Below are 19,192 nucleotides of genomic sequence, written 5' to 3'. Positions count from 1 at the left end.
TCACCCCACCCCTCACCCCACCACACTGTATATTCTCCCCATCCTTTGCTGGATTCCTGGTACCCACTCAGTTCCCTGCTGACCTAACTCCTGTAATGACCTTTCAGGAAGCCCCATGCTGTCCTTTGACCTCTACTAACCTTGTCATTTTCATCCCAGCCTAGTCTCCTGTGCCAACCCCATGTTGACCTCATGACCCCACCCTGACCCATTCCTCCGGCTTCCCCATGACCCTGGTGCCGGCCCTAACCCCCTGTGCTGGTCCTACCTTCTCCCTGGGTGACCCCATGCCCTTCACCCCTGTCAGACTCCTACCTGACCCCATGACTCTGCCAGAACCCTGGGACCTCCCCACGGGTCCTGTGTCCCTAAGCTGACCTCATGACCCTCTGGCTGAGCCCTCCCCACCCGGATGACCCCAGGGCTCCAGCTGATCATTCTCCCCAGGCCTGACCCCATGACACTGACCTGTGAATCCACATTGCCTGCAGTGTGTGACCACTGTGTGGTCCTGCTCCTGGACGACCTGGAACGGACCGGCACCCTCCTCCCCGCCATCCGCGAGCAACTGCGTGGCATCAATGCCAGCTCTGTGGCCTGGGCCCGTCTGCACAGGCTGAACACCTCCATCACTGACCTGCAGGTACTGAGCATCCCGGCCTTCCCTCCCCCACCCAGGCCAATGTATGCCCTCACCTTCCACTCTCCACAGAGCCAGCTCCGGAGCCCTCTGGGGCCCCGCCACGAGACGGCACAGCAGCTGGAGGTGCTGGAGCAGCAAAGCACAAGCCTCGGGCAGGATGCACAGCAGCTGGGCAGCCAGGCAGGAGCCCCAAGAACCCCCAGGGCCCTGGGAGGCTTTCACCTGTGTTTCCCGTGGTTCGCGTGTCCTCATTCAGCAGATGTTACTTCATGCCTTGCACATGTGTCAGTGCAGGGGACAGGAGCTCGAGAATCTTAGGGGTTGACCAGGTCACTGAATTACTATCTAAACTACTTAATACAGTTGTTTACAGTGTATAGTATCACTTAAATATTTTTTTTTTTTTTTTTTTTGAGACGGAGTCTTGCTCTGTCGCCCGGGCTGGAGTGCAGTGGCCAGATCTCAGCTCACTGCAAGCTCTGCCTCCCGGGTTTACGCCATTCTCCTGCCTCAGCCTCCCGAGTAGCTGGGACTACAGGCACCCGCCACCTCGCCCGGCTAGTTTTTTTTTTTTTGTATTTTTTAGTGGAGACGGGGTTTCACCATGTTAGCCAGGATGGTCTCGATCTCCTGACCTCGTGATCTGCCCGTCTCAGCCTCCCAAAGTGCTGGAATGTCTTTTTTTTTTTTTTTAGACAGAGTTTCGCTCTTGTTGCCCAGGCTAGAGTGCAATGGCGCAATCTCAGTCCACCATAACCTCTGCCTCCTGGGTTCAAGCGATTCTCCTGCCTCAGCCTCCTGAGTAGCTGGGATTACAGGCGTGCACCACCACACCCAGCTAATTTTGTATTTTTAGTACAGATGGGGTTTCTCCATTTTGGTCAGGCTGGTCTCGAACTCCCGACCTCAGGTGATCTGCCCATCTCGGCCTCCCGAAGTGCTGGGATTACAGATGTGAGCCACCGTGGCTGGCCTCAAATGTCTTAATGAGTAACTGTTTCATTAAATTGACAGGAAATAATAAATGGCAAGTAATAACCAATTATTTTAGGTAAGTAACAAATGATAAATAACAAGTCATCAGACAGAGAGTTAAATAGATAAGGAGTCCCTCTTCCCTGGGACCCTCAGCGCCCCCAGACCCCAGGCCCTCCCTTCCCACCCTGACCCTCGCCTACCAGTGGCGTGGGCTAGTGGGCTCTGCCTCCACAGGCCTCGGGGACCCGAGACCAAGCGAGCCGATTGCTGGCTGGCACCGAGGCCACACTGGGCCAGGCGAAGACGCTGTTGGCGGCCGTCCGGGCTGCGGACCGCACCCTGAGCGGTAGGGGCCAGCCTAGCCAGGTTCAGGGCTCAGAGCCAGGAGGGCTGCCTGGGGCAGGGGTGGGGGTGCCTGGCCAAGCTTGGCCTGGGAAAACAGGCAGGGTCTGTCTGCTTAGATGGGAGACGGCGCCTCGAGTGAACAGTAGGGGCAGGGTCGGGAGGTTGGCGACACAGCCATGTGGCCAAACAGGTGGCCCCAGGAGACATCAGACCCCTCGACAGCCTCCCCAGGAAACGTGCTGGTTAGATGTTCACGCTCACAGATGTCCTGTAGTACACACTGAGACACAGGACTTAGGAGAGACTTGGTTCCCCGAGCCTGCCTAACAGGACCTGCTGGCCCAGCCTGAGGGTCGGCAGCGGGTGCCATTTCAGAGAGAGCTGACCAGGGAGCGGGGTGGGCCAGGCGGAGAGGGGAAGGACGAGAAGGTCTCGGAAGCCAGCTGAGCAGAGTGGTGTCAGGGTGTTGGGGCAGCCGTGGCCTTTGGCCCAGGGGCTCTAGGGGCCACCCAGGTGCACTCAGGTTCTGGGCCGCTGGCCTGCCAAGGGTGGCGGGGCTGGGGTCTTAGGCTTGGAAGCCAGCAGGCAGGTGCACTAGTACGGGCGGCCCCAGGCTCTGACGACCCCCTGCCCCACAGAGCTCATGTCCCAGACCGGCCACCTGGGGCTGGCCAATGCCTCGGCTCTGTCAGGCGAGCAGCTGCGCCGGACGCTGGCCGAGGTGGAGCGGCTGCTCTGGGAGATGCGGGCCCGGGACCTGGGGGCCCCGCGGGCAGCCGCTGAGGCTGAGTTGGCTGCAGCGCAGAGATGTGAGTGGTGTTGGCCCTGGCAGGCGGGGTGGGGAGAGGCAGGGACCTGGGAGCTCCAAGGGGGAGGTCAGCATGGAGTGGCATCAGGTGGGTGTCACGGGGCAGATGGGACTGGCGGTCACCAAGTGGAGACCAGGGGTCACAAAGGAGCCTGGCTTCCAGAGTGACCACCTTCACCCTGGTCTCGGCTAGTGCTGGCCCGAGTGCAGGAGCAGCTGAGCAGCCTCTGGGAGGAGAACCAGGCACTGGCCACACACACCCGTGACCGGCTGGCCCAGCATGAGGCCGGTCTCATGGACCTGCGAGAGGCCTTGAACCGGGCAGTGGACGCCACGCGGGAGGCCCAGGAGCTCAACAGCCGCAACCAGGAGCGCCTGGAGGAAGCCCTGGTGAGGACCCCGGACTTGCCCTTGTTCCTGCTCCTGCTCCTGCTCCTGCTCCTGCTTCTCTTCCTGCCTCCTCCCTGCCATTCTTCTCCCTTCCCGCTCCTCCCATTCCCCTCTCCCTCCCTCCCCTCCCCCTCCCTCCCCCGGGACTCCAGGCCAGCTGGGCAGCGCTGTGTCTGTGCTGTGCGTCTTTTGAGCTTCGTCTCCAGCCCCGGACCCTGGGGCTCCTCCTTCCTGGGCCTCTTCCTGAAGCCTGAGGAGCCCTCCTCTCCTGGGGGAGGGTGTGTCCCTGCCCAGTCTGGGTGAGGGGAGTCACAGCCCCGGCTCAGACCCCACTGCTCACATGTAAGGCAAGTCATGGCCTTGCCCTCCAGAAGCCATGGCAGCCTGGTGAGGATACTGTGAGCACAGGACTCGGTGTCCATCTTGGCTGTACCCTCTCAGAAGCATCAGCCTGGTGACCTTGTGACCTCTTACGTCCCCTCTGCAGGAAAGGTGACCAACAGTCTGGGTTGGCCTGGGACTGTCCAGCTTTTAGCACTGAATGCCCCATATCCCAGGAAATTTCTTGGTCCTGGACAAACCTTTTATCAGTAGGGTCTACCTGGGGGACATATGAGAGAGTGCCCCCTTCAGGAGAAGCTGTGCTGGGCATGAGCCCACCCTGAGGTGGGGGGCCAGTCCTGGGCAAAGCTGTGCGGGGCATGAGTGCACCCTGATGGGTGGGGGGCAGGCCTGGGCTCAGCCAGAAGACAGCCCCAGTTCCTCCAGCATGGCTGGGCCCCATCCCCACTTCACTTCCATCTCCACCTTTGCCGACTCCTGGGATCTGAGCCTCCTCCTGGTCTATCTCTGGTTCTGAATGCCTCCTGTGTGCTGGGTGCTGACAGCTAAAAACACATCTGTGTTTCATTTTGTCCCCACAATGACCCAGGGAGCAGTACGACCGTCATCCCATTTAGCAGATGAGAACAGGAGGCTCTGATGGAGTTTCCCTGGAGTGTGCTTAATAACCACAGAGCAGCGGGGCACTCAGCTTCCGCGTGGAGCTTCCCAGAGCCTGTGGCGTCCTCTCCAGGACTCCAGCAGTGTCGAATGTGGGGGGCCCACACTCTCACCAGGGAGACCTCATACTTATCACCTGGGACGTGTTTTCTGCCCGCAGGGGCTCCGTCCGCATCTCTGGCTGCTCAGGGGAGGTGAGTGGGGCTTTGCTCAGGCAGGACAAAGGAGGCTGAGGTGGGGCTCTAGGCCCCTCTTCCCCGCCCACTTGAGTGCACCCCAAAGGCACGTGGAGCCCCTGGGGTGCTGCCTGTGGTCAGGCCAGAGACTGCTCCACTGTCCAAACTGTGCTCATGGGGATACGGCCTGGGGACTGTGACAGTGGAACCCGGTAAAGAGCCCTGTGGACCTGTGCTCCAGATTCAGGCCAGCCAAGGGTGCCATCGTGGCCTAGACAGTCTCCTGAGGGGAGCAGACCAGGTGCAGGTCAGGAGCACAGGTCTGGGACTGGCTTTTTCCTTGCTGTGTGGCCCAGGGTGAGTTACCCAACCTCTCTGAGCCTCTGCTTCCTCACTTGTCAAGTGGGGATCATCATTTTCCTGTCTCGGGCTGGAGGCTTGCACATGTTGGGCCAGGGTGNCCTCCTCCCCCTCCTCACCCCCAATACTCACCCTCTTTTCTTCTCCCTTCCCTGCCCCACTGTCCACCCCATCACATCCTTTAATCTTTTTTTACCCTTCATTGTCCCCAACTCCCCTGCATTGCCTTCAGCAAAGGAAGCAGGAGCTGTCCCGGGACAATGCCACCCTGAAGGCCACTCTGCATGCAGCTAGCGACACCCTGGCCAGCGTCTTCAGATTGCTGCACAGCCTGGACCAGGCCAAGGAGGTGAGTGCAGCCCCTGGCACCTGTCACCACCCCATCCATGGCCAACTCCCTCCCAGGCCCATGGGCAGCTTTGCGTGCGCACTTGTGTGCAGAGCCCACCCTCAGGGTCGTGGATCAGGTGGCTGTGAGCAGGATGAGGGGCTGCTAAGTCCGCTCAACTTCCAGGAGCTGGAGCGCCTCGCTGCCAGCCTGGACGGGGCTCGGACCCCACTGCTGCAGAGGATGCAGACCTTCTCCCCAGCGGGCAGCAAGCTGCGTCTGGTGGAGGCCGCCGAGGCCCACGCACAGCAGCTGGACCAGCTGGCGCTCAACCTGTCCAGGTGCGTGGCCAGGAGAGGCGGGGCCCTGGGCCCACCCTGGGGATGCAGCCTAGGCCTTGGGAGGGCCCAGGGCCTTGGGAATGCTCCTAGGGGCTGAGGCCATTGTCCTCAAAGAAGCCAGGCCTTCCTCAGCTTCATGGCAAGCTGGGGCCCAGAGTGACAGGAGTAGGCAGGAGCAGTACATCCAGCAGACGACAGGCACGGGCAAAGGCCTAGAGGCGGAACTTGGCGGGCGGGCATGGGTGCGGCTGACCATGAGCGCAGGAGGCTGGAGAGCCAGGCCGAGGGTATGTGCCTGCCCGCGCTTACCTGCTCCTTCGACCTTCCCTTCCACTACAGCATCATCCTGGACATCAACCAGGACCGCCTTACCCAGAGGGCCATTGAGGCCTCCAGCGCGTACAGCCGCATCCTGCAGGCCGTGCAGGCTGCCGAGGACGCCGCTGGCCAGGCCCTGCAGCAGGCAGACCACACCTGGGCGGTGAGGCCCCTACCTTCCTCTCAGCCCCGGCAGGAGCACCCCCACCGCCTGCACCTCCCGCACCTCCCGCAGTCCCGGCCCACACGTCTGAGCCACCGTCTGTCCTTGCATCTGCAGACAGTGGTGCAGCAGGGCCTGGTGGACCGAGCCCGGCAGCTCCTGACAAACAGCAGTGCACTGGAGGAGGCCGTGCTCCGGGAGCAGCGGAGGCTGGGCCTTGGTGAGTGCTGGGCTCTGATGGGGGCCCTTGGGCCTGCTGGGCATCTAAGCTCCCAGGGACCCTCGGCCCCCAGCCACATGCACGTGTGGGGTGTGGGTCGCCGCAGGATGGTTCGGGGTGGGAGGGCTTGGGAGGTGGCTCCCCGGCTGCTTGTGTGTCAGCCCCAGGGAGCCCGGCAGGGGAGCCCAGGGAGGAGCAGCCCTCCTGCAAGGCACTGGCTGCCACTGAGGCACCAGCTGAGGCACAGGGCAAGATGGTACGTGGCCTCTGCTCTGCTGACTCAAGGGCCACATGTGTGCCAAGCTGCGCAACGAGAAAGGTGTGAGCTGCCAGAACCAGAGGGCTGCCTCTTCTGAACCTCTGTTGTTTCATCTGTGCAATGCGGACAGCTATGCCTGCAGTGGGAACGGAGGCTGTGCTGAGACTCAACACCTCCCCACAGGCCAAGGGACTCCATGTCTGAGTGTCCCTGTCCATCTGTCTGCCTGTGTGTCAGCCTTGGTCCTTCTGGGGTCAGAAGGGTGGAGGTGGGCTGCACTTGCATATTAGGGGTGAAGCTGTCTGGGAGCTGAAGCTGCCTCCCCCGCAGTGTGGGCTGCCCTCCAGGGTGCCGGGACCCAGCTCCGAGATGTCCAGGCCAAGAAGGACCAACTGGAGGTGCACATCCAGGCGGCGCAGGCCATGCTTGCCATGGACACAGGTACGCGGAGCCTGGGCCTGGCTCCTGCAGCCGGCAGACCACGAGGCTCTGTGACACTGGCGTTGGCCGCGTGTGGCTGCTGACTGCTCACTGTGCTGCTGAAGAGACCCCCACAGTGGGCAGCTGGGGCCAGACACAGAACACCTGCCAGGGAGGTGCCAGGGCTGCAGATAGCACACAACAGCCCCAGCCGTCGGGAGGCTGGCAGGCTTGGAAGTGCTTTGGGTAGAAGTGGAGGTGTAGGTGGGAGGCTGTAGGCCTGGGGCGGGGGTATTGAGGCGCACCCTGCAGGAAGGGCGCCCAGGAGGGCACAGTGGTCAGCGTGGCTGGAACCAAGGGGCTGGCAAGACCTTGGGCGGTGAGGACCAGGGCTCCCACCCTGCAAGGCTTGGAGCAGAGGATGATGTGGCCTCACCCAGTTTCTGAGGGAACCCTGTAGCTGCTGACTGTTCCCAGCAAGCCCAGGAGAGATGGTGGGGCCAGGCGGTGGGAGGTGACGCAGGGCACATGTCCAGGGACCAGCTATGGCCTGAGAGGCTGGGTGCCTGTCCTGGCATGGACGGGGCGTCTGGTGGGATGGGTTTTGGATCGCACTGCGCTGCAGGGTGTGAGGGTCTCACACGATCCGTAGGGGGTTGGATGTCCCTGTTATTGGCCCGACAAAAGGACTTGGGGACAGGAAGCCAGAATGGTCCCCGCTGGCCTCTGCTGAGCCTGCCCTCTGCCCACCACAGATGAGACAAGCAAGAAGATCGCACACGCCAAGGCTGTGGCCACTGAAGCCCAGGACATGGCCACCCGTGTGCAGTCCCAGCTGCAGGCCATGCAGGAGAGCGTGGAGCGGTGGCAGGGCCAGTACGAGGGCCTGCGGGGCCAGGACCTGGGCCAGGCGGTGCTCGACGCAGGCCGCTCAGGTGTGCCCATGGCCCTCACAGTGCCCCTGAGGGAGGTGGGGCAGGGTGGGGGGCAAAGGTCTCAGGGCCACCCCTCCCTGTGTGCAGTGTCCAGCCTGGAGAAGACGCTGCCCCAGCTGCTGGCCAAGCTGAGCGTCCTGGAGAACCGTGGGGCCCACAACGCCAGCCTGGTCCTGTCCGCCAGCATCGGCCGTGTGCGGCAGCTTATTGCCCAGGCCCGGGGGGCTGCCAGCAAGGTGGGTGAGAGTCCCAGGGGAAGGTGGACATCAGGGAGGGTGGTGGTGGATGCTGATGGATGCTGCCCCGCAGGTCAAGGTGCCCATGAAGTTCAACGGGCGCTCAGGGGTGCAGCTGCGCACCCCACGGGATCTTGCCGACCTTGCTGCCTACACTGCCCTCAAGTTCTACCTGCAGGACCCGGAGCCTGAGCCTGGGCAGGGTACCGGGGATCACTTTGTGATGTACATGGGCAGCCGCCAGGTACCGGGCTGGCTGGATGGACGGGGCCTGAGCTCAGCATCTGTTTGGAAATGGGTGGTACCTGGTCCCCGTCCCGACTGTGTGTCTGTCACTGTTGCAGGCCACTGGGGACTACATGGGTGTGTCTCTGCGTGACAAGAAGGTGCACTGGGTGTATCGGCTGGGTGAGGCGGGCCCTGCAGTCCTAAGCATCGACGAGGACATTGGGGAGCAGTTTGCAGCTGTCAGCCTGGACAGGTGGGAGGCCCAGGAGAGAGTCCGGATGCCTCCAACTGCAGGGGCCCATGCCCGTTCGCCATCCCTCACCTCTCTGTGCCCACTCACTACCCCTCGCTTCTCCATACACACCCGCCGCCCCTCGCCTCTCCGTGCCCACCGCCGCCCCTCGCCTCTCCGTGCCCACCCGCCACCCCTCGCCTCTCCGTGCCCACCGCCACCCCTCGCCTCTCCGTGCCCACCCGCCAACCCTCGCCTCTCCGTGCCCACTCACCAACCCTGGCCTCTGCCCTCAGGACTCTCCAGTTTGGCCATATGTCTGTCACAGTGGAGAGACAGATGATCCAGGAAACCAAGGGTGACACGGTGGCCCCTGGGGCAGAGGGGCTGCTCAACCTGCGGCCAGACGACTTTGTCTTCTACGTCGGGGGTTACCCCAGTACCTTCATGGTGAGCCCGCCCGGCTTGGGGCAGCGTGGGAGGGGCTCCACAGCCCCGAGTCACTTGTGTCCTGGAGAGCCGTGGGTTCTCTTGATATCTCGCCTCAGTCCGTCCTGCTATAGTCTGAAGTCCCCTTGGTCCATCCTGGAGGGGAGATGCCTCAGGCCAGGTGCCCTGACCCAGCCCTGTGCCCACAGCCCCCTCCCCTGCTTCGCTTCCCTGGCTACCGGGGCTGCATCGAGATGGACACGCTGAACGAGGAGGTGGTCAGCCTCTACAACTTCGAGAGGTCCTTCCAGCTGGACACGGCTGTGGACAGGCCTTGTGCCCGGTGCGTGTGGCCTGCCCTCCCCGTCTCCACCCACCCCACCCTCCGCTGACCCCAGAACCTCTGACCTGCAGCTCCAAGTCGACCGGGGACCCGTGGCTCACGGACGGCTCCTACCTGGATGGCACCGGTTTTGCCCGCATCAGCTTCGATGGTCAGATCAGCACCACCAAGCGCTTCGAACAGGAGCTGCGCCTCGTGTCCTACAGTGGGGTCCTCTTCTTCCTGAAGCAGCAGGTGTGCCAGGCACACCTGTCCCGCCGTCCCCCCTTGCACTGATCCTGCCCCACACTAACCCTGCCCTGTTTCTGCAGAGCCAGTTCCTGTGCTTGGCCGTGCGAGAAGGCAGCCTCGTGCTGCTGTATGACTTTGGCGCCGGCCTGAGAGAGGCTGTCCCACTGCAGACCCCACCGCCCCTGACCTCAGCCAGCAAGGCGGTAGGGCCAGGGTGGGGACCAGGGTGGCAGGGAGAGGAGGTGGGACGATGGGGGCAGGGCATGCCACGGGGACACAGCTGGCCCTGGAGCCCGCGCTGGTCCTGCAGATCCAGGTGTTCCTGCTGGGGGGCAGCCGCAAGCGTGTGCTGGTGCGTGTGGAGCGGCCCACGGTGCTTCAGCGCTGGAGCGAGGAGCAATGCTCTGGAACTGGCCGACGGGGCCTTACTACCTGGGCGCGCCCGCCTGACCAGCTGCCCCCGAGGTGAGCACTGTGCAGCTGGGGCTCCGAGGCCAGGCTGTTGGGGCGGTAGGCTGGGCTTAGAGGCGGTACCCTGACCCACATCCCCGTGTCCCCGCAGCCTGCGACGGCTCTTCCCCATGGGAGGCTCAGTCCGTGGCTGCGTCAAAGGGATCAAGGCCCTGGGCAAGTATGTGGACCTCAAGCGGCTGAACACGACAGGTGTGAGTGCCGGCTGCACCGCTGACCTGCTGGTGAGCAGCCCTCCCCGCTGGGGGTGGCATCTGTGGACATGCAGGGGTACCTGCGGGCACTCAGGGACGGCCTCCCCGCAGGTGGGGCGTGCCATGACTTTCCACGGCCACGGCTTCCTTCACCTGGCACTCTCGAACGTGGCGCCCCTCACTGGCGACGTCTACTCCGGCTTTGGCTTCCACAGTGCCCAGGACAGTGCCCTGCTCTACTACCGGGCGTCCCCGGTGAGACCTCACACCTGTGCCCACTCCCCAACCCGCAGCGGCCGTCGGGGCAGTCGGGACTGGGGTGGCTGGAATGAGTCTGGGTCCCCAGACTGGCCAGCTGACCTGGCTGCTGTCCCCAGGATGGGCCATGCCAGGTGTCCCTGCGGCAGGGCCATGTGACCCTACAGCTCCTGAGAACTGAAGTGGTAGCTGAGGGGGGCTTCGCCGATGGCGCCCCCCATTACGTCGCCTTCTACAGCAATGCCACAGGGTGAGCCCGGCCGCTGGGCCCTCATGAAGGTCTGGAGGGACGCCCGCCTGCACTTGCCTGGACCTCTGTCTCCTCTGAGGTGGGGGTGGGCAGGGTGTGGAAGAACGGAGCCTCCGGCCTCCCTCCCCCCAGGGTCTGGCTCTATGTCGACGACCAGCTCCAGCAGATGAAGCCCCACCGGGGACCACCCCCAGAGCCCCAGCCGCAGCCTGAGGGGCCCCCGAGTCTCTTCCTGGGAGGCCTGCCTGAGCCTGACACCTTTCACTTCAGTGGCTGCATAAGCAACATCTTCGTGCGGCGGTGAGCCTGGCGGGCATTGGGGGGCAAGGCCCCAGTTGGCCTTCTGCAGCTGCTGACCGCCTGCCTGCCCTGCACAGGCTCCTGGGCCCACAGCGTGTATTCGACCTGCAGCAGAACCTGGGCAGCGTCAACGTGAGCACAGGCTGTGCACCCACCCTGCAAGCCCAGACCCTGGACCTGGGGCCTAGAGGACTGCAGACCGCCGCCCGGAAGGTGGGCGCCCCAGGGGTGAGTGGGCAGAGCTGGGGTGGCTGGAAGGGTGGCCCCTGTGCGGGCAGCCCCTGCATTCACCATCCATGCCCCCAGGCCTCCCGCCGCAGTCGTCAGCCCACCCAGGATCCCGCCTGCATGCTGCCCCCACACCTCAGGACCACCCGAGACACCTACCAGTTTGGGGGTTCCCTGTCCAGTCACCTGGAGTTTGTGGGCATCCTGGCCCCACATAGGAACTGGTAAGGCCAGACACAGCTGGGGTGGGCTGAGAGGGGCTGCGCAGGCTGACGCCAGCTCCGCTTCCAGGCCCAGCCTCTCCATGCACGTCCTCCCGCGAAGCCCCCGTGGCCTCCTGCTCTTCGCTGCTAGCCTGAGGCCCAGCAGCCCCTCCCTGGCACTCTTCCTGAGCAATGGACACTTCGTCGCACAGATGGAAGGCCTTGGGACTCGGCTCCGCGCCCAGAGCCGCCAGCGCTCCCGGCCTGGCCACTGGCACAAGGTATGGGCCGAGAAGAAGGAAGGTGGGCAGGGCCTGGTGGCCCTACCCTGACCCGCCTCCTGCCCCCAGGTCTCCGTGCGCTGGGAGAAGAACCAGATCCTGCTGGTGACGGACGGGGCCCGGGCCTGGAGCCAGGAGGGGCCACGCCAGCAGCACCAGGGGGCAGAGCACCCCCAGCCCCACACCCTCTTTGTGGGGGGCCTCCCGGCCAGCAGCCACAGCTCCAAACTTCCGGTGAGAACCATCTTGCCCCGGCCCTCACTCCCCACCCACTGTTCACCCCTTTCAGCTGCCCTGGGCCCTGATCCCTGCCCCGTCTGCTCCCCATAGGTGACCGTCGGGTTCAGTGGCTGTGTGAAGAGACTGAGGCTGCACGGGAAGCCCCTGGGGGCCCCCACACGGATGGCAGGGGTCACACCCTGCATCTCGGGCCCCCTGGAGGCGGGCCTGTTCTTCCCAGGCAGCGGGGGAGTTATCACTTTAGGTCTGTGGGTGCTGCCATCCCAGGCCCCAGCAGGGCAGGGCAGGGGGCTCCGGGAGGTTCTGGGGAGGGGCCCCCCCTTCCTTCTCTATCACAACCTCTCCCTGCAGACCTCCCAGGAGCTACACTGCCTGACGTGGGCCTGGAACTGGAGGTGCGGCCCCTGGCAGTCACCGGCCTGATCTTCCACTTGGGCCAGGCCCAGACACCCCCCTATTTGCAGCTGCAGGTGACTGAGAAGCAAGTAAGCCTGGCAGGGGTGGCACACCAGGGCGGGGTTTGCCTCTCCATTCTGGTGACCTTGGGGGCATGCCCTGACCCTCCCTTCCTACCCCGCCAGGTCCTGCTGCGGGCGGACGATGGAGCAGGGGAGTTCTCCACGTCAGTGGCCCGCCCCTCGGTGCTGTGTGACGGCCAGTGGCACCGGCTGGCAGGTGAGGCCCCTCCTGTGGCCAGGGCGCTCTGCCAGCCCCACCCCCACCCTTCTGCAGCGTGGGAGTCACGCGGGACTCGGGGTGGGGCAGCTGCTTTCAGGGCTGGAGAGGCCTGGCTGGCGACTCCCTGGCCTCAGGAGTCCACCTTCTCCCACAGTGATGAAAGGCGGGAACGTGCTCCGGCTGGAGGTGGACGCACAGAGCAACCACACTGTGGGCCCCTCGCTGGCGGCTGCGGCTGCTGCCCCAGCCCCTCTGCACCTTGGGGGCCTGCCTGGTGAGTGCAGCCTCGATCAAGCGTGGGGAAGCTGCCCCTCAGGACTAGAGGCTGGGTAACCTATCCCCTCCCACCCTCCTGTGGCGTGGAACCAGACAGAGGCTGGGTGGGGGACGTACGTCTGGGAAGGACCTGTGGGTCCCAAGCTGCCCTCCAACCAGCCTTCTTCCATCTTCCTTGTGCCCCCAGAGCCCATGGCCATGCAGCCCTGGCCCCCCGCCTACCATGGCTGCATGAGGAGGCTGGCAGTGAACCGGTCCCCCGTCACCATGACTCACTCTGCAGAGGTCCACGGGGCAGTGGGGGCCAATGGCTGCCCAGCCATCTAGGGCACTGCCAACCCCGGCCTCTGGTCAGGCCCCTGCAGGTGACTCTTCTCACTGCCCTTTGTGCTCACCTCATAGGTGTTTATTGGGATTCTAGGCTCTATGGGTGACAGGTCTTGTTTCTGGAGATGGTTTAAGTTATATCTTTTTAAATGAAAGATACTGAAAAATGCTTTTATACTTGGTCCTTCCACCTATTTTAATTGTGAGACATTTGTAATCACTGGTTCCTCCTTAAAATTAAAAAGTAACTTCTGTGTAACTGAATGTTGACTTAAATATGGAGTCTCAAGACAGGTCTGGAATTGGCCTGGACGGAGGCACCAGACTCTTCCTGGGGTGACTGTTTTCCATCGTTAGGTCAGATAAGTTTCTCTGGGATCCTACAGCAGCTCCTCACACTAGCATCTGTCCAGCCAAAACTCCTTTGGGCAAAAGAAAGGAGACATTGGCGGGTAAAAGAAAAGACTTTATTATCAGTGGGTGGAGGTGAGGCTGTGCAACGCACTGCAAGCGCCGAGTCAGGCCCTCGGAGGACGGCGCGTGGCTCAGTCCAGGCTCATGTCCTCCTCTTCGTCCTTCTTGTCCTTCGTGTCGCCTTCTTTCTGCTCGGGCTTGGCGCTGTTCTGCATGGCTTTGGCAAACGCTTCCACATCTAGAACACGTTAAAGACACAAGGTGGTGTCTAACCCTTGCCCAGAACTGGGGATCAAAGCGATGGGATCAAGGGCAGAAGGGCTGTGACCTCTGCCCCCTCAGCCCCACTTCTGTAAATCCAGGGGGACAGGAATGGACCCTGCCTCTGCCTCTGGGCCGGAGGTGCAGGCACAGCCACTTACCGCCCTTGTTGGCGGCCTCCACGGCCTCCGCAGGCAGACCGAACTGGCACATGAGGGGGCCCAGCTGCCCCGAGGCCAAGGCTGCGCTGAACATGCCCAGGGCCTGCAAGGAAGAGCCAGGCAAGGGCTGAGCTCCACCCTGGGCTGTGCCCCAGGGCCGCACTGCTGAGCTGCCAGCTCTGTGGGTCGGGCACACGAGGCACGGCCACGGTGAAGGTGGGGCAGGGCCTCTTCCTCCCTCCTGCCCACTCCCTGAGCACACAGCGGAGGGCACCCTGGGCCTGGCCTCTACCTGCTGGAACTGGGGCGAGGTCAGGGTGTTCTGGATCTCTTCCGCGGTCTGCGGCAGTGACTCCCCAGATGGCAAGTAGGGAAGCAGGCGCTCCTGGACGTCTGCATTGGCAAGGATGGGAGCCATGATCTCTGGCGTCAGCACACTGGCCAGGTCCACTGGGACACAAGAACACGGCCATCAGCTCGATGCCAGCCTAAGTGCCCACATGAAGGGTATGCAAGCAGGGGCTCAGCCCACGGCCCCAGCACCCCAGGAGCGCACAAGAGGCAGACGCCTTGGAAGGTCAGCTTGCCAGGGTCAGCAGGCCCCGTGCCCCCCCAGCTCCGGGCAACAGCACGCGTTACCTTGCTGGCCACCCGCTGGCCCAGCCGGTACATTCATCGTGGCCAGGATGCTCTGGAGGTCGCTCAGCTGGATGGGCTGGGTCGGGCTGGCTGCCGTGCTGGCTCCGTTCCCGGAACTGGGCGCAGGGCTTGGGCTAGTTGCTGAGGCAGCTGCTGGAGCAGAAGGAGCTGGGGTGGCACGGGTGGAAGAGGTGGTGGAGGACGGGGTGACCGCTGCCGACTGGCTCCGGGAGCTGCGGAGAGAGAGGGCACCGCTGGAGCGGACATGCCCCCACACAGCAGGGCCTACTCGCAGGGTCCAAGGTGCCAGGCCAGGATTCCCCGCTGTCCCTCCCATAACACGGTGGCACCTGCATGGCGGGGCTGGAGCGATGAGGCTCACCTGGAGGAGGAGCTGCTCCCTGGAGGCCCGCTGCTCCCCAGTAAGCTGGCCAGGCCGGGTCCAGTCAGGGCCCCCAGCCCACCTGCGTGGGACAAGGAAACGCGAGCTCTTATGCCCTCTAGCCCACCGGGAAGAGCCTGCCCCTCCCCAAGCCAGAGGAGGAGGAATTCCCAACACTAAAGCCAAGAGCAAGCGGGGCGGTGGGGACCACAGGCCTGGAGGAGCTGCGGGTGGTGGGGGCGGGCGGACACTTGCAGCTGTGTTCTGGAAGCAAGGTCACTTCTGTTCCATTCCATTACACAATTCATGTGCTTAGATTAAAAGCAGATTCAGTCCAGATCCCACCCAAAGGGACAAGTATTTCTGAAGGGCCAAGCACATGGGTCTATACTCGATGAACTAGCAGCAGGCAGGCAGCCATGTGGGGCCAAGGGACCCAGGGCAGGAACCCCAGCTCCCTCCAGTCCTTCAGCCCCGCCGCTCAGCCAGCCATCCTCCTCTGAAGTACCCAGCTGGGGTCCTTACCAGGGGCCCAGAAGCCCGCGCCTACCCAGCTCTAGCCACAGGCAAACAAGCACATTCCCAAAGGGAACCCAGCTTGCAGACACACAGGCTCTGCGACACTACGCAGACAGCTAGCAAAAGTTTAAAGGAAACAGAGACAGGGCCTCAAAGCAATCCCAGTGGAAGCTGCCTGAGCGCCCGGGCGGCGCACGTTACCCAGTCCTCCAAGGCCGGCTGGTCCGATGAGCTGCATGAGCTGACTGTGGCTCATGTTCCCCAGCAGGCTCTGCAGGCCGCCCTCACCTGGAAAACACTGCAGCTCAGGGGGGCCTGGCCCAGCCAGATCCACGCCGGCCCCACAGCACCGCCCCGGCCAGCCCCACTCTGGCCCCACAGTGCTGCCTGGGCCTCTGCTGAGCACCCCACTCAGCTGCCTCTGAACTCTACAGGCGGCACCACTTGAAGTGAGGCAACAGTGGGACACAGACCCGTCCTATCCCATGAAGATGGGACCGGGGAGTGACCCAGGGAGCTAACAGGGTCTCTCATTTAGAATCTTCTATTTCCACTTCCAAACAACCTGTGCCGAGGGAGCGAGTCATCCACAGTAGACTCCGGCCTCCCAGGAAACCCTGAGCTCATGTGACAGAGCTGACAGTTACCGCCTAGCGCAGAGAGCTCGTGGCCGCTGCTCCCGCTCGCCCCCAGCGCCCCAGGCATTGGGGGGTTGTTCAGATACTCGTTGACTTTCCGGCAGTGCTCCTCATCCTGGTCTGTCTTGGGTTCCTGCAGAGAAAGGGCACGTAAGGGCAGGAGCCGGTGCCAGCTCACTCTGAGGGCCACCACAGCCATCCTCTGAGCTGGCTTACAGGTGAGGGACCTGAGAGGCACAGGCGCATGTGCCTGGCTACACAGTGCTGAGGAGACAGGACTCAGCCCAGCAGGTGAGGGGACGGCAGTGGTGCCTTTTGAGCATGATGCTCCGTGCCCTGTCCCAGTCTGCCGCAATCCTGGGTGTGCCCTGTCCCCCTCCGCCCATTTCACAGATGGGGAGCCTAGGGCTCCGAAGGCACTTAGCTGCTGCCAAGCCAAGCCAAGCCCGCTCACCCTCTCACCCTCTCGCCCTCTGGGGTGTGGTTCTTTATACACCCGTCTCCTTCCTTCAACCAGTGGAAGGCAGCGAACTGGCCCGCTCAGCACACCACAGCCCAGAGCCACGGCAGGCCCTCACAATCGAGCACACGTGTGCGTGCTCACACGTGCACAGACCAGGGCCAGAAGCATCGACCTGCGAGCACACAGAGCTGGAGCAGAGCACCCACACACACCCCGAACAGCTATGGAGGCTGCAGGGCGCCAGGGACACTGGGAGTCCCTGCCCTCACGGGCACACCCCAAACGGCTATGGAGGTGGCAGGGTGCCAGGGACACCGGGAGTCCCTGCCCTCATGGCAAAGCGGGGACAGGGGACTTAAAAGTCATCAACAGGAAAATTGGGAAAAAAAGGGGAGAGGGTGGTAACAATTGGACACTATTTCTTGGCAAAATCGTGGAAAAACACGTTCTACACCAGCAGGTGGCAAACTGTGCTCCCCATCTGTGTTTGCAAATAAAGTTTAATTGGAACTCGGCTATGCCGTTCATTTCCCAGGCCACGTGCACAGCACCTGCAGAGGTGAGCGGCAACACGGACCATCTGCCCCACAGAGGCCTCTCAGACAGGGCCACCCTTGCTCTCGGAAGGGCCAAGGTTGGGGGTGGGGACAGCAGCTCCACCTCTGGCAGACAGCATGGCATTCTCTCTCTACACTGCAAACGCAGGCACAGGCTTTCCGACCACAGGCCTGCCACCAGTTTTCACCTACAGATTATACTGGCTTATGGAAAAAAATCTGTGTACCAGGCAATTCTCTGCAACACTGCCTGTAACAGCACAAAAACGGCAACAAGCTCCATGGTCACTGACAGATGGCAGAATGAGCAACGGCCTCTGGACCCAGCGGACGCTCTGCAGCTGTGGGTAAGAGAAACCCTGGGCACTGATACCCCTGGCCTCCAGGACACACTGCCAGGGAAGGGGCAGGGCTGTGGAGAGTGAGAGGAGGATGCTTCGTTTCTGTGAGCCACACAGGAGCCCCTGCCTCTGCTGCGGGGGCCTCAGTGACCCACGGCAAGGGGCAGAGAGAGGGCACTGGGCATCGCTGGAACCAGGGTCAGCATGTCTGTCTGGCTGGAAATTCCACACCGCAATTGGGTACCCGCAGCCCAGCCTGGAGCCTCTGCACTCTGGAAGAGGACCTCGGCCCCAGGGAACATGCACCATAGTCCTGAGGTGGCATTTCAGGCCGTGTGGCCGGTGCCCGCTGGTCTGTAACAGCCAATTGCACCACACTGCAAGCAAGTTCCTAACTGAATCACAGGGCAACAAAAGGCAAAACCCCAAGACCTGCCCTGTACCTGCATCCAGAAGAAAAGCCGCTTGGACCCTGCCTTGAACTTCAGCACGTAGACCCTCCCGCTGGGGCACTGCGGCACCCGCTTGAACTCACAGTCGTCAGGGAAGATGATCAAGTCCTGGCAAGCCAGAGGAAGAGAGAGTCAGCGGTGCAGATGGCATCACTGTGCCCAGTCTCAGGAGAGCATGGAGGGCCCTGGGTCCAACGGGGTGGGGTGCACAAGAGGCAGCTAAGCCGCCAGATCCCTCGCTGGCAGGGTCTCCACCAGGTGGAGAAGCCAGGGTCAGAGACAGCCCATGAAAGGCAAGGCGCGGGGGAGACAGCAGGGAAATGGGCCTTTCAGATAGCAACAGAGTTTCTGAGACGTGTTGGGAACATTCCTAGAGTAGTTAGAAGGTCAACTCTGAACTGCTCTCAAATGTAGCAAAGAACAACTTAAAGTTTGAAGAACAAACAAGAAGACTGAGTGAAGCGGCCAGGCAGAGAGCTCCAGGCTCTCCAGGGCCACACCTCCAACCCCAGGCACCGCACACGGAAAGTTCAAGATACACAGTGGCCGAGACGCCCCTGTCACCGCGGAAACCAGGACGACCCAACAGCAGGGCAGCCGATGACGGCCTCACGAGCGGTCCCCAGATGCGGCCAAGTCCCCACCGCGAACTCCAAAGCGAGGACTCCGAGGGCCCGAGAAGTCGCCTGTCCCGCTGTTGCGGCTCTGGGACACTCACGTCTTCCACGTTCCCGGACGTCCTGTCCTTCCAGCAGAAGTGAATAAGCGAGTCGTCCGTCTGCTGAATGTACACCAGCCCTTTCCGCTTATCCGGGGTCACGGTGGTCCCCTTCAGGGACATCTTTCCCGCCCGAAACTCCACCAGGTACTTGTTGGAGGCGCCCCGAGAGCCTGGCACCAGGCTTGGGAAGAGCGCGCCTGAGGTCGTCATCCTGAAAGCGCGAAGACGACGCTGAGACGCGGCGGCCACGGTCGCCTGCGGTCCGGCAAGCTCCCGCCCCCCGGGGTGTTTGGGAGCAGGGGGCCGGCGCCCAGAGCTGCCTAAGGCCGCGCAGGCCCCGTCTACACTGACACGCCGGGCTGCTTTCCGCGTTTCCCCCGCGCCCGCCGAACGCACCGCCCGCAGTCGGCGCTGGGCCGGGGCAGCCCCGCCGAGCCTAATGGGGCCGGCCCTAGGCGTGACGCCGTCTCCGCGGGGAACCAGCCTCGACGCGCCGCCACGGCGACCCGCTCCGCGGGGCAGACCCGCCCCAGCTCCCGCCGAGCCCCACGCT

General features: G+C 63.0%; 2 protein-coding genes across 8 annotated transcripts in view; one reads left to right on the top strand and one right to left on the bottom strand.

Annotated features, from left to right (window-relative positions):
• LAMA5 (laminin subunit alpha 5) overlaps positions 1-13,350 on the top strand; it is a 62,102-nt gene extending 48,752 nt beyond the window's left edge. The window contains 32 exon segments of the mRNA XM_017881143.1: positions 492-643; positions 713-823; positions 1,856-1,967; positions 2,605-2,775; positions 2,968-3,164; positions 4,935-5,051; positions 5,217-5,371; positions 5,711-5,852; positions 5,970-6,072; positions 6,662-6,772; positions 7,507-7,686; positions 7,774-7,922; positions 7,996-8,166; positions 8,267-8,403; positions 8,679-8,832; positions 9,021-9,154; positions 9,226-9,388; positions 9,466-9,588; positions 9,696-9,850; positions 9,948-10,080; positions 10,162-10,305; positions 10,428-10,558; positions 10,691-10,858; positions 10,936-11,071; positions 11,165-11,310; positions 11,378-11,570; positions 11,640-11,804; positions 11,901-12,054; positions 12,162-12,295; positions 12,392-12,485; positions 12,643-12,762; positions 12,952-13,350. Of these exon segments, the coding sequence (XP_017736632.1) occupies positions 492-643; positions 713-823; positions 1,856-1,967; positions 2,605-2,775; positions 2,968-3,164; positions 4,935-5,051; positions 5,217-5,371; positions 5,711-5,852; positions 5,970-6,072; positions 6,662-6,772; positions 7,507-7,686; positions 7,774-7,922; positions 7,996-8,166; positions 8,267-8,403; positions 8,679-8,832; positions 9,021-9,154; positions 9,226-9,388; positions 9,466-9,588; positions 9,696-9,850; positions 9,948-10,080; positions 10,162-10,305; positions 10,428-10,558; positions 10,691-10,858; positions 10,936-11,071; positions 11,165-11,310; positions 11,378-11,570; positions 11,640-11,804; positions 11,901-12,054; positions 12,162-12,295; positions 12,392-12,485; positions 12,643-12,762; positions 12,952-13,091 (4,595 nt within the window). The 3' untranslated portion in view covers positions 13,092-13,350.
• A 186-nt stretch (positions 13,351-13,536) lies between these two features.
• The window catches only part of ADRM1 (ADRM1 26S proteasome ubiquitin receptor), a 10,075-nt gene continuing 4,419 nt past the window's right edge, over positions 13,537-19,192 (bottom strand). For 2 of the 7 annotated variants that reach the window (XM_017881184.1, XM_017881185.1), the window contains exons 2-11: positions 18,637-18,850; positions 17,910-18,026; positions 17,353-17,466; positions 16,115-16,238; positions 15,669-15,755; positions 14,949-15,030; positions 14,567-14,820; positions 14,220-14,377; positions 13,928-14,030; positions 13,537-13,743 (exon numbers count right to left, since the gene is read on the bottom strand). In XM_017881184.1, coding sequence (XP_017736673.1) covers positions 13,637-13,743; positions 13,928-14,030; positions 14,220-14,377; positions 14,567-14,820; positions 14,949-15,030; positions 15,669-15,755; positions 16,115-16,238; positions 17,353-17,466; positions 17,910-18,026; positions 18,637-18,849 — 1,359 coding nt within the window. In that variant the 5' untranslated portion in view covers position 18,850 and the 3' untranslated portion in view covers positions 13,537-13,636. The remainder of the gene's footprint in view (positions 13,744-13,927; positions 14,031-14,219; positions 14,378-14,566; positions 14,821-14,948; positions 15,031-15,668; positions 15,756-16,114; positions 16,239-17,352; positions 17,467-17,909; positions 18,027-18,636; positions 18,851-19,192) is intronic. The other 5 variants (XM_017881188.1, XM_017881189.1, XM_017881190.1 and 2 more) reach the window with 3 other exon arrangements.

This window comes from Rhinopithecus bieti, unplaced genomic scaffold (assembly GCF_001698545.2).
Source record: "Rhinopithecus bieti isolate Rb0 unplaced genomic scaffold, ASM169854v2 scaffold_12573, whole genome shotgun sequence".
In the NCBI taxonomy this organism is placed as follows: Eukaryota; Metazoa; Chordata; class Mammalia; order Primates; family Cercopithecidae; genus Rhinopithecus; species Rhinopithecus bieti.
The sequence above is the reverse complement of the archived record's forward strand: the minus strand, read 5'-3'. Positions and strand labels throughout refer to the sequence as shown.